At 52.6% G+C, this 12,513-nt stretch overlaps 1 protein-coding gene across 1 annotated transcript in view; it reads left to right on the plus strand.

The window, feature by feature from the left end:
- The window catches only part of LOC123521851 (cadherin-23-like), a 48,543-nt gene that overhangs the window by 35,435 nt on the left and 595 nt on the right, over positions 1-12,513 (plus strand). The window contains exons 10-12 of the mRNA XM_045291691.1: positions 7,244-7,396; positions 9,573-9,686; positions 11,986-12,138. Coding sequence (XP_045147626.1) covers positions 7,244-7,396; positions 9,573-9,686; positions 11,986-12,138 — 420 coding nt within the window. The remainder of the gene's footprint in view (positions 1-7,243; positions 7,397-9,572; positions 9,687-11,985; positions 12,139-12,513) is intronic.

Here is a 12,513-nt window from a genome sequence, read left to right on the forward strand (position 1 = left end):
TGCATGGAGGCTGTGTGATGACAGGGTGGTGGGTGGAGGAGCTTCCCCCTGGGAAGAGGCAGGTAGGGTGCACAGACACCCTGGGGCAGCTCACCCCCTCGGGGCACCCCCACAGCACCCCCCCCACTAGTTGAGGGCAGGTAAGGGGCAGTCTTTCTCGCCACCCCAGGGAGTGTCTTTAACTCTTGAGACCCCCCTGGCGCACTGGTGGAGCTGAGGCTGCAGAGCAGGACTAAGGCTCTTCCACAGGGAAGCTGCGGCTTGTTCCCAGGTCAGCCCCGCCCCAAACCAGAGGGCGGGAGTCGCCCCAGCACAGATACAAGCTCCGTGTCCCTCAGAGTAGAGACCCATGGAGGCGAGGACGAGAGAGACCTATGTTTCCTCTCCTGGTGGTCTGGGACCAGCTGAGAGCCCCCCTTGTAGTATTAAGTTAAATTGTGAAGGGGGGTGGGGGGTTAGGTGCCTGCCCCCACCCGCTACTACTACTCATAATACTACCCACGGGTTCAGTAAGCACAATTGTACGGTTCAGATATATAAGCATTATATTAAAGTCATCGGGAGCATGAGAGATGCAATAATGCAGTTAGACACCTTACATGGTAGCATTGCTCACCTCAGCCTGGCTTGGTGGTCCACGTGGAGAGAGGGGGAAGGGAAGGAGGGGAAGGGAACAAGGGAGAGGGGGAAGAGAAGGGAGCCAGAGAGAGAGGTCAGAGAGATGGGTCAGAGAGATCAGAGGGCTCTATATTGCTGACCCACGCCTATATACCTTTTGGGGGCATGCCAGCCCACTAATTACAGGTAGAGACATACATCACAGGGAGGGGCTGCACTATAGGTTACACAGAAATGAGGGAGTGGTCTAGGGGGATGGTCTCTGGGTCTCCATAGGAACCAATATCAGTAGGGTGAAAACTCCACCTACAGGAGCCTGTCCATTGTCCCCAACAGCAGGGAGCAGGCCCAGTGCAGTCTGGCAACTGACCACCCTCAGTGGGGGGAATGCCTGTGCATCTGACCTCCCCCCACAAGTCCCCCTTTTGTTTTATATATAAAATTCAAAAGCTGCATAGGCAGCCTGGTTTTCTATACATTAAAGGCTGTCAAGGCAAAACTTCATGATTCAATTAATTTAGACAAAAATGCAGGCTTATAGCAAAACATTTTGAATCCAGGCATTGGGGTCAAAGTCCCCTTATGCCCATATTCTATTGGAGGAAGGTATGAGAGATTGGATACCAGGGCGGGAAGAAATGGAGCCAAATAGGAATGTCTGCTTCTATAGGGAGAATGAATCAACCATGTGCTCATTTTAAGGCAGCACAGTATAAGAGGGAGAAACTGTGGAAAAAATTAGATTACCGCAGGAAAATATACTTGGACTCCATCTCTAACCTCCAGAGTGGTGGCTTTCCTTTCCATGGAACACTGGATTTCCAGATTCCCTCGGTACACGTCAGGGATTAAGTCCCAGTTTTATTTCCTTTAGTGCTAGTATCCCACGTTTCCCCTTTCTGCATTACATTTAAGATTTAATAGTGTCACGGAGGCAACATGATCTCTCTTCATATCTCTTAGCTTCCTATAGAAGCAACATGAGACTGCGAGCATCAAAATTATGATGATAAACAACAGTCAGACTAGCACTTAAACTATGTGAGATACTTTGAGCCCAAGCATGAGGATCTAATCCTTCCATGCCATCCACCAGTTGCTTTATCACATCAGAGCCAGGAGATGCCTCCAGCTTGTCTTTGAATGTATAGAAAATATCCTTCTTAAGCTGATCAACTTCTAATGAAACATTTCCCTTAAACCCTTGCAAATGTTTCCTAATCAAATCCCAATCATGCAACGTTACATTATATAGGTAAGGAGTTACACAGAAATCAGTTACATTCCAATCACATTATAGCATTAATTAACAAGTCCAAAATCTTGATCTTTCAGCAACACAACAATCTGTAGTGGTAGTCCAGTCATTATTGTATAAAATGTTCAGTTATCATAGAGTCCCAGAGTGTCTCTTAGAGGTCATCCGCAATGGAAGAAATATCTCAGCTGACAGCGATCGCCATTCTCAGGCATCTGCGAGGTCTTCTTGACGTTTTGGGTAACTTCAATAACAGGACGGGGTCACGTCACAGCATCAGCATCCCTCCTTTCTTATGGGCCTTGCTGGCTGAAGAGAAATCCACCTATCTCCTTTGCCTGTGAAAATATAAACAAATAGCCCCTCTCTTCGGGGTGTCATTAACCTGCAAAAGGAATTATGGTTAAGATTGGGTGGCTTCTCCATCTCTTCCTTGTCCATCTTTCTCCAAACGTGGTTGCGTCCTTCTAAAGGGAGTCCATCAGCTTTATTCTGCAAAAATATAAATGCATAGCCCTTTCTCCAGGTAAATGGACCTGGATCCCAAACACGATTTCCATCATCTTGGGATTTCTTAGGATCAGGTTTCTCTGTAGAATTGAAAATGTGTTTATCTGTCCTAATTTTTTTTACAAGCTTTTAGTAAGGAGAGAAATGTTTTGGTTAAATTGACCAAATGAAATTCGTCATACATAAGATTCCTCTTCTCCCCCTTCTGTTTTAACAATTTAGATTTCAAAGCACTGCTAGCAAACTCAGCTAACTTGCTAGGCTTTGACCCAGTATAAAGACTAGTTACGGAGCCTCCATTGTTATGCAAATACTGGCTGCCATTTCTCAGAGAATTAAGAGAGATACCTTGTGAGAACTTCTTAAAATACTTTGAATGACTGAAAAATTTCTTAATAAATTTGTTCAGCTGTTCTTGAAGTGACTTACCAAACAGACATTTTTTCTCCAAGTTTACCAGTATGGTTACAGGCTCAATTAAGCCGCTTTGCCCTTCAGGATTCTTACACTGTATGATTTTACAATCTTGCAATAGTCTCTCTTGGTTAACTTCACTCATTCCCTCCATACTGGCTTTAGGGGAAATTAATAGGAGGGTCTTAGGCCCACCTGAATGCCCTAAGGAAATGTCCCCATATCTAGAGCTTAAAAACCTTTTCCCTTCCATTTCTAACTCCATGTGGGGGCACTGTTGTTTCCAAAAGACCCCTTCATTTAAAGGGTGGTCAGACTTAAGTACTCTTTCCAGATAGGCTTACGTTTCTACAGATGCAGGGAAGCAAAAATTGGCTTAAGCGATCTTCCTTTATAAACCATGGTATATTAGAATTTATTATTGCCTTAATTTCTTCATAACCCTGGTCACTAATTCCACCAACACCATGAGAATTTATGTTGGACTTTCCTAATAAACATCCTAGAGTTCTTTTAAGTAGCGGACCCCAATTACCGCTCTTAATAATTTCTGATTTAATCACAGCTTTAGGCTTTTCCTTGCAACTCTGATCAACTCTAGTATCAATTTTAATTCCTTGGCTATTTAGGTTAAATCTTCCTGACAAAAACTCTATTACTCTTTTAATAAGAGGCTCCTGCGTTTTAGAATTAACAGGCTGCTGTGAGGGCTTCTGAGCCTTCTTTTGGTTAGTAAAACCAACTGCAGCGATAACAGAGGCTGGGGTCCTGCAAGTTTGGCTAGGTCTGGTCTCCTGCTGTGAGACTGGCTGATGCCTGCAGTTTCTCTCTAAGATCTTTGCTCTGGCAGGCAGACACCTTGCCTCACATGCTCTGCTAGCCTCGCTTGCTCTGCTAGGCAGGGCCTGTATCAAGCTCCTTCCTTTATTTTCCCGCAGGGAACTCTTTGCTAATGGCAGTTCTTTATTGTTGAATTTAGAACGACATTGACTCGCCCAATGAGTTCCCTTTCTACAGCGTGGGCAAAGATCAGGTTCTTTTACACCCGAATTAGGTGGCCCTGGCCCATGCTCTGGCTCAGGCCGCAGTTTGCTTTTCTTACACTCTCTTTGAAGATGACTGGTCTTTCCACAACTGAAGCACTTTTTTCTAGGTCTGATATAATTTTCCAGTGCAGCTGCCGTGAGGTCGGCTTTGTATTCATCTGTCTCTACATTCCTGCATATCCTGAGATAATCTAGCAGGGTGCCCTTTTCCCTGTAGGGCCACAAGGCATTTTTACACTGTGTATTAGAGAAATCATAAGATAGCTTATGCACTAGGTCTCTTATTGCCTGGACATTCTTTACACACTTGGAAATAGCATCTTCCAGTCAGGACACAAAGTCAGCATAAGGCTCATCATTCCGCTGTCTTATAGCCATGTAACTCGGCCCTTATGCCAACTTCACGTATCTGTCCTATTGTCTGTTCAGTAAACTGTAGTTGAGACTCAACTGTGATATACTTCTCATCCCCTAGCAATTGATGAATTCCTATAGCTATCCCATCCTCAGCATTCCTGAATGCTAGTACCAGAACTGCTTCCTTCCACAGCATGAGATATTGCAAATATTCTGAAGAGGAAAGACATATTTTCGTTAAACCTCTCCAGTCTGTAGGGGTCCAGCTCTCGGACCCTGCCAGAGCCTTTATCATGCTAATTACAAAATGTGAGTCTGGGACATACTCATTGACTGCTTGCTTGAGATCTTTTAGCAGCTTAAATGAAAAGGCACTGTGAATTCCTTGTGGATGTTTCCCATAAGGCTGTCCACTAACAACTCTAACAGGATGAGACATTCTAAATTCTAAATCTCCTTCTTCTGCAATCCCTCTTTCTACTCTCGAAAGTAAAGATGCTTTTCTATACGTCTCTTTGCTTCTGTTCTCTGAGCTGCTCTTTTTAACCTGTATATTTCCAAGTTGCACTTCCCTGACTGCTACTTCTGTGTCAGCCCCCCTAGTTTGCATTTCTTTGGAGCTAATCTCTCCACCTCCAGCACTGGCTTGCTTGATTGTTTTACAATCTCTGGTCTTTCTTCCACTAAATTCCAGCAGGGGAGCAGATGATTTCACTATGTCCCCATCTGACTCAGTTTTAGTTTTTTCAGTTCTGCCTAAAATCTTCTCATCTGCCTGAGACCCATTCTGACTGCTTCTCACCCGATTTAAGCTTGGGTATCTTAGACATTCCTCACTACTCTGCTGGTTCTGTTTCTCTGCTTTCCCTACATTTGAAAGCAAGGGAGCTTCCTGGGGTTGCTTAATAGCCTCGCTTTGGGTGTTGGAATTCACTGCCTCACGTACTTTATCACCTTTAACCCTTTGGAGGCTGCAGTCCCCCGAGGACATATAGGCTTTGGCCGTGAGGTTTATTTTAGAATCAGAGGCCTAGAAAATAAATCAATCCCTGCCTTTTCAGTTTCTCCTAAAATTTTATTGCGTAATTCATGCTCATTCATAGACACTTTAGCTTGCTTTTCTAGATTTGGATGGCTCACACAAGACTTCTCACTAGACTGATAATCCTCACTCTCTTCCTCCTGCAAAAGTTTTAAAACCATCTTAACTTGAACCCACAGAGATCATGTCTCTACGGGGATACTCTCCCCATCTGTGTGTGCTTCCTTTAAGTTAACAATGACCTTCTCCCAGGTCTCTATATCAAAAGTTCCTTCCCCCGGGAACCATGGATTATACCTTTTTACTACTTTTAGAAAACATTGCATCTTTTTCTTCATTACTTTTACACCCTGTCTTTTCAGTAAGAAAATGAGCTTAGTACCATAAGTTTCAGGTTTACTTTACCTTGCCCCATTGTTCTCTATAAAATACTCATTCACTATTTCTACTACTTATCTGCAAATCCCTACACCGGATCCTCACTTCACACAATTTTCCAATTCCGTCTGCATTCCGGTGAGGCCGTACAATTGTTACATGGGATATAACTCATTGCCACGCGATGGGCGCCATTTGTAATATTAAATTAATTGGCGATGGGTAGGGGTGAGGGGCCAGCCCCAACCCGCTACTACTACTCATAATACTACCCACAGGTTCAGTAAGCACAATTGTACGGTTGAGATATATAAGCATTATATTAAAGTCATCAGGAGCATGAGAGATACAATAATACAGTTAGACACCTTACATGGTAGCACTGCTCACCTCAGCCTGGCTTGGTGGTCCACGTGGAGAGAGGGGGAAGGGAAGGAGGGCAAGGGAACAAGAGAGCGGGGGAAGAGAGGGGAGTCAGAGAGAGAGGTCAGAGAGATGGGTCAGAGAGATCAGAGAACTCTATATTGCTGACCCACGCCTATATACCTTTTGGGGGCATGCCAGCCTACTAATTACAGGTAGAGACATACATCACAGGGAGGAGTTGCACTATAGGTTACATAGCAATGAGGGGGTGGTCTCTGGGTCTCCATAGGAACCATTATCAGTAGGGTGAAAACTCCACCTACAGGAGCCTGTCCATTGTCCCCAACAGCAGGGAGCAGGCCCAGTGCAGTCTGGCAACTGATCACCCTCAGGGGGGGCGGGAGAATGCCTGTGCATCTGACCTCCCCCCACACCCCCTCTTCACCAGGGAGGGAGGACCAGGACATCTACAGGGTACTTGGTCCCAAGGGCTCCACACAAGCCACCTCACCAAATGGCCTCATCCCATCTCCTGGCGAGACATGAATATCACGGAGTTGCCAAAGGAGACGGCACTTTGCTATCAGGTCACGGGGTCCCCCCCCACCCCCAGCCTCAAAGACAGGGGCCTGGCCCGCAGACCCCTCCTGGGACTCTACCTGGAACAGGGGCACGCCTGCTCAGGACCACAGCCCTGCTCCTCTGCTGCTTCGGCCAAGTCACCAAGTCACTCTATTGCTCGGAGCTCCCATCCCCTCTGTCGGATGTCTGTGGTCTCTAGGCCACGCAAGGTCTGCAGAGGGGAGGCCATCTGCACCTAGAAAGCCTGGCAGCTGGGGACCCTCTGCGTCAGAATCCTGCAATGGCAGTGGGCTTGGTATGGGGTTCACAGTGTGAGAACTGCACATGCCCCTGAACTGCTCTGTCCTAAATGGTCAATGTCATCGTCGTGGTCCTTGTCCTTGTGAGGCTCATTCGGAGACAGGCTCTGGGATGGTCCATCTCGCTTGGCAGCGCAGGCAGCAGCGAGCCATCAGGAAGCAGGGCAGAGGAGAGGGAATGTAGCACCCTGGCCAGCTCTGGCCTGGCCCCAGAAGGCACAAGGGACCTCCGTTCGTGACTAGGGGGTGCTGACCCAGTGCCTCCTTGGAGGCTGTGGCTCCCTTGGGATCCACATTCCTACTTGACCTTTGGAGGTGGGTCATCCAGAGCAGACGCCAGCCCTGGCTCCACCAGCGCCCTCTGTGTCCACAGTGCTGGACGTGAATGACGAGACGCCCACCTTCTCCCCGGCCATGTACAACGTCTCCGTGTCTGAGGACGTGCCCCGGGACTTCCGCGTGGTCTGGCTGAACTGCACGGACAACGACGTGGGCCTCAACGCCGAGCTCAGCTACTTCATCACAGGTCTGCCCTCGCCCCTCTCAGCCCCGCCCCCGCTCCCCTTCCAGATGCCGAACCAGGCTGGGGTGCAGCCCACCGAGGCTGGGAAGGATGCTGCTCCCTGCTACGGATGCCGCCTGAGCACTTGCTCTTGGCTTACCCCTGGCGCGTGGCAACGGGCTCCCTGGGGCCTGGCCTCGTGGCTGCCCGGGGGCCCTGGACCTGCAGGTGGTGGGGCGGGCTTGGCCAGGTAAAGTTCAGAGGGAGCAGGACCCAGAGGCTCCTGGGAAGGAGTGAGGCCCATGTCACCCAACGCAGAGCACCAGAGCAGTGGCTGGGGGACCAGGCCCCCTCCTTCTCAGGGAGCCTCTGGCTGATGGAGGGGGATTTGCTTCTGCTCTGAGCCAGGTGGTTTTGGCTTCACAAAACCACTCCAGAAAGAAACTTTCACTGAAAAGCACTAAGTAACTCGCCACTCTAGCGCTGTCTGAATGGGGGTGAGCCAGCCCTGATTGATTAGTGATGTCTGCCTAGATGAAGCGGGGTAGGAGATGACACGCTGGTTGCACCTGCGCCCCATCCCAGTTTTCATCCCTGTCAGACCCGAAAGTTCCCGGGCACGTGGAGTGAGCGGGGTTCGTCCACATTGCTCAGCCCTCCTTGGTCACGTGACCTGTTCCCTCCCCTCTACAAGTGAGCTGGGACTGCTTACATATATGCAGTGCACACACTCGGCGTCTCTCTGGGGGGGGGGGGCGGGCAAAGAATGCCAGGCTCACAGCCCGTCAGCAGCCTGCCTTTAGCACCTCCATTCCAGAGTCTTCCCCTCCCTGCCTCCCTGCCAGAGGGACACAGCCCCCTCAGGCCATCTCCTTGGCCCTCCCTAATGCTCAAGGCTCAGATTCTAGCAAAGATTTCATGCGTGACAAGGAGCCTCATGGTCCAGCCTCCAGCGTGATCTGCCCTGCCTCCTCTTCCGCCCACATCTGGAAACTGATTCAGGCACTGGGAGGGGACCCTGGTGCTTCTGTGGATTAGGTGTTGGGCTACTAATGGAAAGGTCAGTGGTTCAAACCCACCCTCCGCTCCAAGGGAGAACTATGAGGCTCTCGGGGAAACCCTGCACAGAATCTCTGTGAGGTACAGGGTTTGCACAGACCCTGGTGGTTTGGGCCTCTCTCCCAGCTAAGGACATGGCAGTGCTCGGCTGGATGGCTTCCTGGCAGTGGTGGGCTCCTGCAGACCCTCTCAGGACCCTCCCAGCCTCGGGGTTCTCAGAGGGTAGATCCTACAGGGAACAGTGCTGACCCGGAGCCAAGCTCACCGCATACACGTCTCACCTGCCCTGCTGCTTGGGAAACCTGAGCCCTTACCAATCCAGAGAGCCGTGGTCCTCAGCCCCTCTCCCTCCCCAGTCCCAGAGACAGACTCTTGCTCTTCTGCTGGCCCCCAAATCCTTAGTCCCCGATGAAAGCCCAGGTGAACTGTCCACGCAGTTCTGCAGCACAGGCGGTGAACGGGGCCTCGGACCTCTCGCCCGTGGGGCCCTCCTGTGTGTCGGGCTAGAGCTGCGTTCCGCTGGCTTCCCAGGGCTGAGTTCTCAGAAATAGGTCTGCAGCCTTTTCTTTCAAGGGCCCTGGGGTGCACCCAGCCCTGCAACCTGTGAGTCAGCTGCCCGGCGCAGCAGCTGTACGTGCCTCCTTCCACGGCTTGCTTTCCCTGGTTATGTAGTGGGTCGTGGGCTAAACTGATAACCACCAGATCAGCAGATCAAACCCACCAGCTGCTCTGTGGGAGACAGACGGGACTTTCTACTCCTGTAAAGGTAGACAGACTCAGACACCCACAGTGGCAGTTCCTCACAGTCCTATAGGGTCCATAGGCTCTCTTGGAGTCGGGAGCCGCTCAGAGCGCAATGACTTTGGAGAGTGGAGTAGAAAGGGTGACAGTACAAACCTCTTAGGTTGCTGTGACCATTGAATGAACAGCCCACATGATCTAGTGAAATAGGCACGTGCTATCCTAATAATAATCACCCTGTTAGCATTTCAGGCCTCCAGCAGCCTGACCTCAGACCAGCAAAGGGCCAGCACCTTTACAAGTGCCCCCTCCAGAGCTCCGGGGCCAGGCAGGGTGGTGGGCCGTGGAGCCCAGAGCAGAGTTTGGTGGCCCCTGAAACTCCCTTCTCTCTGGCCCGCAGGCGGAAACGTGGATGGGAAGTTCAGTGTTGGCTACCGGGATGCTGTCGTGAGGACAGTGGTGAGCCTGGACCGAGAGACCACAGCTGCATACACGCTCATCCTAGAGGCTATAGGTACGCTTCTGCCCGCCCAGCTCCCGCCACCCAGGTTGTCTGGGGTCCTGGAGCCTATGGCAGAACCCTGCCCCCTGTCAGCCGGCCAGGGCTCAGCAACATCGGGGTTGGGCCTCAGACACGCGGCTCCTTGAGGCAATGAGATGGGGAGGTGGGAGCTGTATGGAGCCAAAGGGGAGGCCAGCGTGTAGCCAAGTCACTGCCTAAGAAAGCAGAAGGACACAAGAGTGGTGGGGATGTGGAGGAGGGGCCGCCAAGGAAGGCTGCCTAAAAGAGACCCCTGGGATCAGGGCCTTCAGGTTGCAAATAAAAAGAGTCACCCTAAGTAAACTAGCTCCGGTAATACTAGCTCACAAGACCCAGCCAGGTGCGACAGGTACCCAGCCAGGTGGTGGCCACGGGGTTCCCATCTCTTGTGCAGCTCCGTGCCCTGCATGTGAACTGCATCCTCCCATGTACCTGGTGGGGCCAGCCCCCACCTCCAGCCTCCCTTTCCCAGCCCTCTGATGAGTGGTCCTTCGCTGCAGTCAGTCCTGGTGCCCCTCCTTCAGCTCCTCCCTCTCACTGGCTGGGAGACATGCTGTTAACTAAGCTGAGTCACCTGCCCAGCCCTGCAGATCGGGGGGCAGTCAGGCCCACCGCACCTGGATAAGGGAGTGTGCTCCCAGTGGGATGGCGCCGAGTGGCCCAAACAGGGACCTTGAAGGCCAACCCACTCTTGGCCAAAATAAAACACAGTGGGGAGGTGTGGGGGGGCCTCACCTGCAGGCGAAGGGGCAGGCAGTGTGTGCATGGGCAGTGGCTGGCTCTCAGGTGGTGCACACTGGGAGGGGGTGGCCAGGTGGAGCCACACTGTGTCATTCTGAATGCTGGGCTGGAACAGTGGTCTTTGGTTTCTGGGCAGCAGGGAGCCCTTGAGAGCTTGGGGAGTGGGCAAGGGAGGGGTGTGGCGAGGCCTGCATCCTTCAGGGGTTGTGGTGGGCCCCAAAGAGGCATCCCCTGCTGAGAAGGCGCCCTGGCCTCCCTCTCGCCAGCCCCCTGGCCTCCTCACCTGCCTGCGCTTCTCCATCCTGCAGCCACCTGCCCCTCCCCAGAGCCCAGCCTCTGCTTTAGGCTTGGACTAGCAGGTGGAGAGGACTTAGTCTCAGCCGTCAGTGGGGCCTCCGAGCTCACCCTGTCCCCAGCTGGGGCAGACTAGCAAGGCTATGGGAAGAGTCTGTCTTCTCCTAAGGACGGTGGTCCTGGAGGGCGAGAGGACCTACCCTTGGGGAGGGGAACACACCTGACATGTGGCCAGCTGCCCTGGGAAAGAAGCAGGGACCACCAAGCCCAACCCCGTCCTCCTGCTGCCCGGAGATGCAGCTCTTGTCTCCCCTCCCTCCCTGCCCGGAGACTCCCTCAAGTCCAGCAGGGCCCATGAGGCGGAGGCAGGGGCCAGTCACCAGATCCACCAGCAGCCCTTCTGCTGGCCTCCACCCTTTGCAGTGATTCCAATCCATTGAGAACTTTGAAGACTCTGGAGCTTTTATTTGAATTCCAATGTTCCATCACTCTATCCGAGACCCGGTGCTCCCGGGCCCACAGCTGCCAGGAAGAGGACAGGGCCCCTGACACACAGGAGGCACTCCCAGGGGGCCCCCCACAGCCTTACCCACCCAGCCCTGACACCTATGTTCGTTTCTCGGGGCTGCCGGAACAAATGACCACCCTCTGGGCACCTTCGAAGTATAGCCTGCACTCTCTCTTAGACCTGGAGGCCAGGAGTTTGAACAGGGGTCAACAGGGCCACGGAGTCTGGGAGAATCCGTCTTTGCTTCTCCAGTGTCTGGTGCCCTTGGCTGATGGCAGCAGCACCCCAGCTCTGCCTTGGCCTGCCCTGGGCCTCTCCTCCCCTTTTCACTCCTCACTGGGCTTTTCTCTTACACTTGATGTAGGGTCTGGCCGGCCGGTCCACAATGATCTCACGGCAAGACCCTCACCTCACTCACATCCGCAAAGACCCTTTTTTTCAAATGGAATCACGTTCTCCGGCTCCAGGGGGCTGTCATGCCGCCCAGGACTGTGCCTCGGTGTCCTCCTCTGAGAAACAGGGCTGGTGAACGCACCCACAACACAGGGCACAGTAGAGACGTCGAAGTCAGAACAGGGCCCGGCAGGCACATGGAACCATCCAGGTCCTGGACGGTTGTGTTGCTGCCCCTAATCTAAGCAGGGCAGCGCCTAGGAGGGGCTCCCTCCGACTGAGCCCTACAGACAGCGCTAACACACTCCCACCCCCACCCCCATTTACCCTCCACAGACAATGGCCCGGTTGGCAAACGGCGCACCGGCACAGCCACCGTGTTCGTCACTGTCCTTGACGTCAACGACAACAGGCCCATCTTTCTGCAGAGCAGCTACGAGGCCAGCGTCCCGGAGGACATCCCTGAGGGCCACAGCATCGTGCAGGCAGGTGGCCCCGGACAGGGAGGACACATGCTCACCACATCCTGGCAGGCTGAGGACTCCCCAGCATGGCAGGAAGCGGGGATCCAACCCCATCCTCCAGGGGATGTTGGGCATTCATGTGTGGCTCCCCCAAGCAAGCAGGAAGGCTTAGCCTCCCCTCCCACCCACCCCACCCCACCAGGCCCTAGGGGCAGGGCGGTGGCAGGGATGGAGATGTGACATTTCCAGGGAAGGGAGCCAGGGAGATGGAGCCAGGGCCCAGGAGGTCAGAACAGAGGGCCTTTCATGGGACTGGGCGGGGCTCCCCTCTGGGAAGTAAACAGGCCCAGGAAGCAGGAGCTGCTTTGCCTGAAGAGCAGAGCAGCAGGCCAAGGGTCGG

The sequence above is a fragment of the Echinops telfairi genome, unplaced genomic scaffold (assembly GCF_000313985.2).
Source record: "Echinops telfairi isolate 266 unplaced genomic scaffold, ASM31398v2 ScPeMD7_70;HRSCAF=299, whole genome shotgun sequence".
NCBI classification, from domain to species: domain Eukaryota; kingdom Metazoa; phylum Chordata; class Mammalia; order Afrosoricida; family Tenrecidae; genus Echinops; species Echinops telfairi.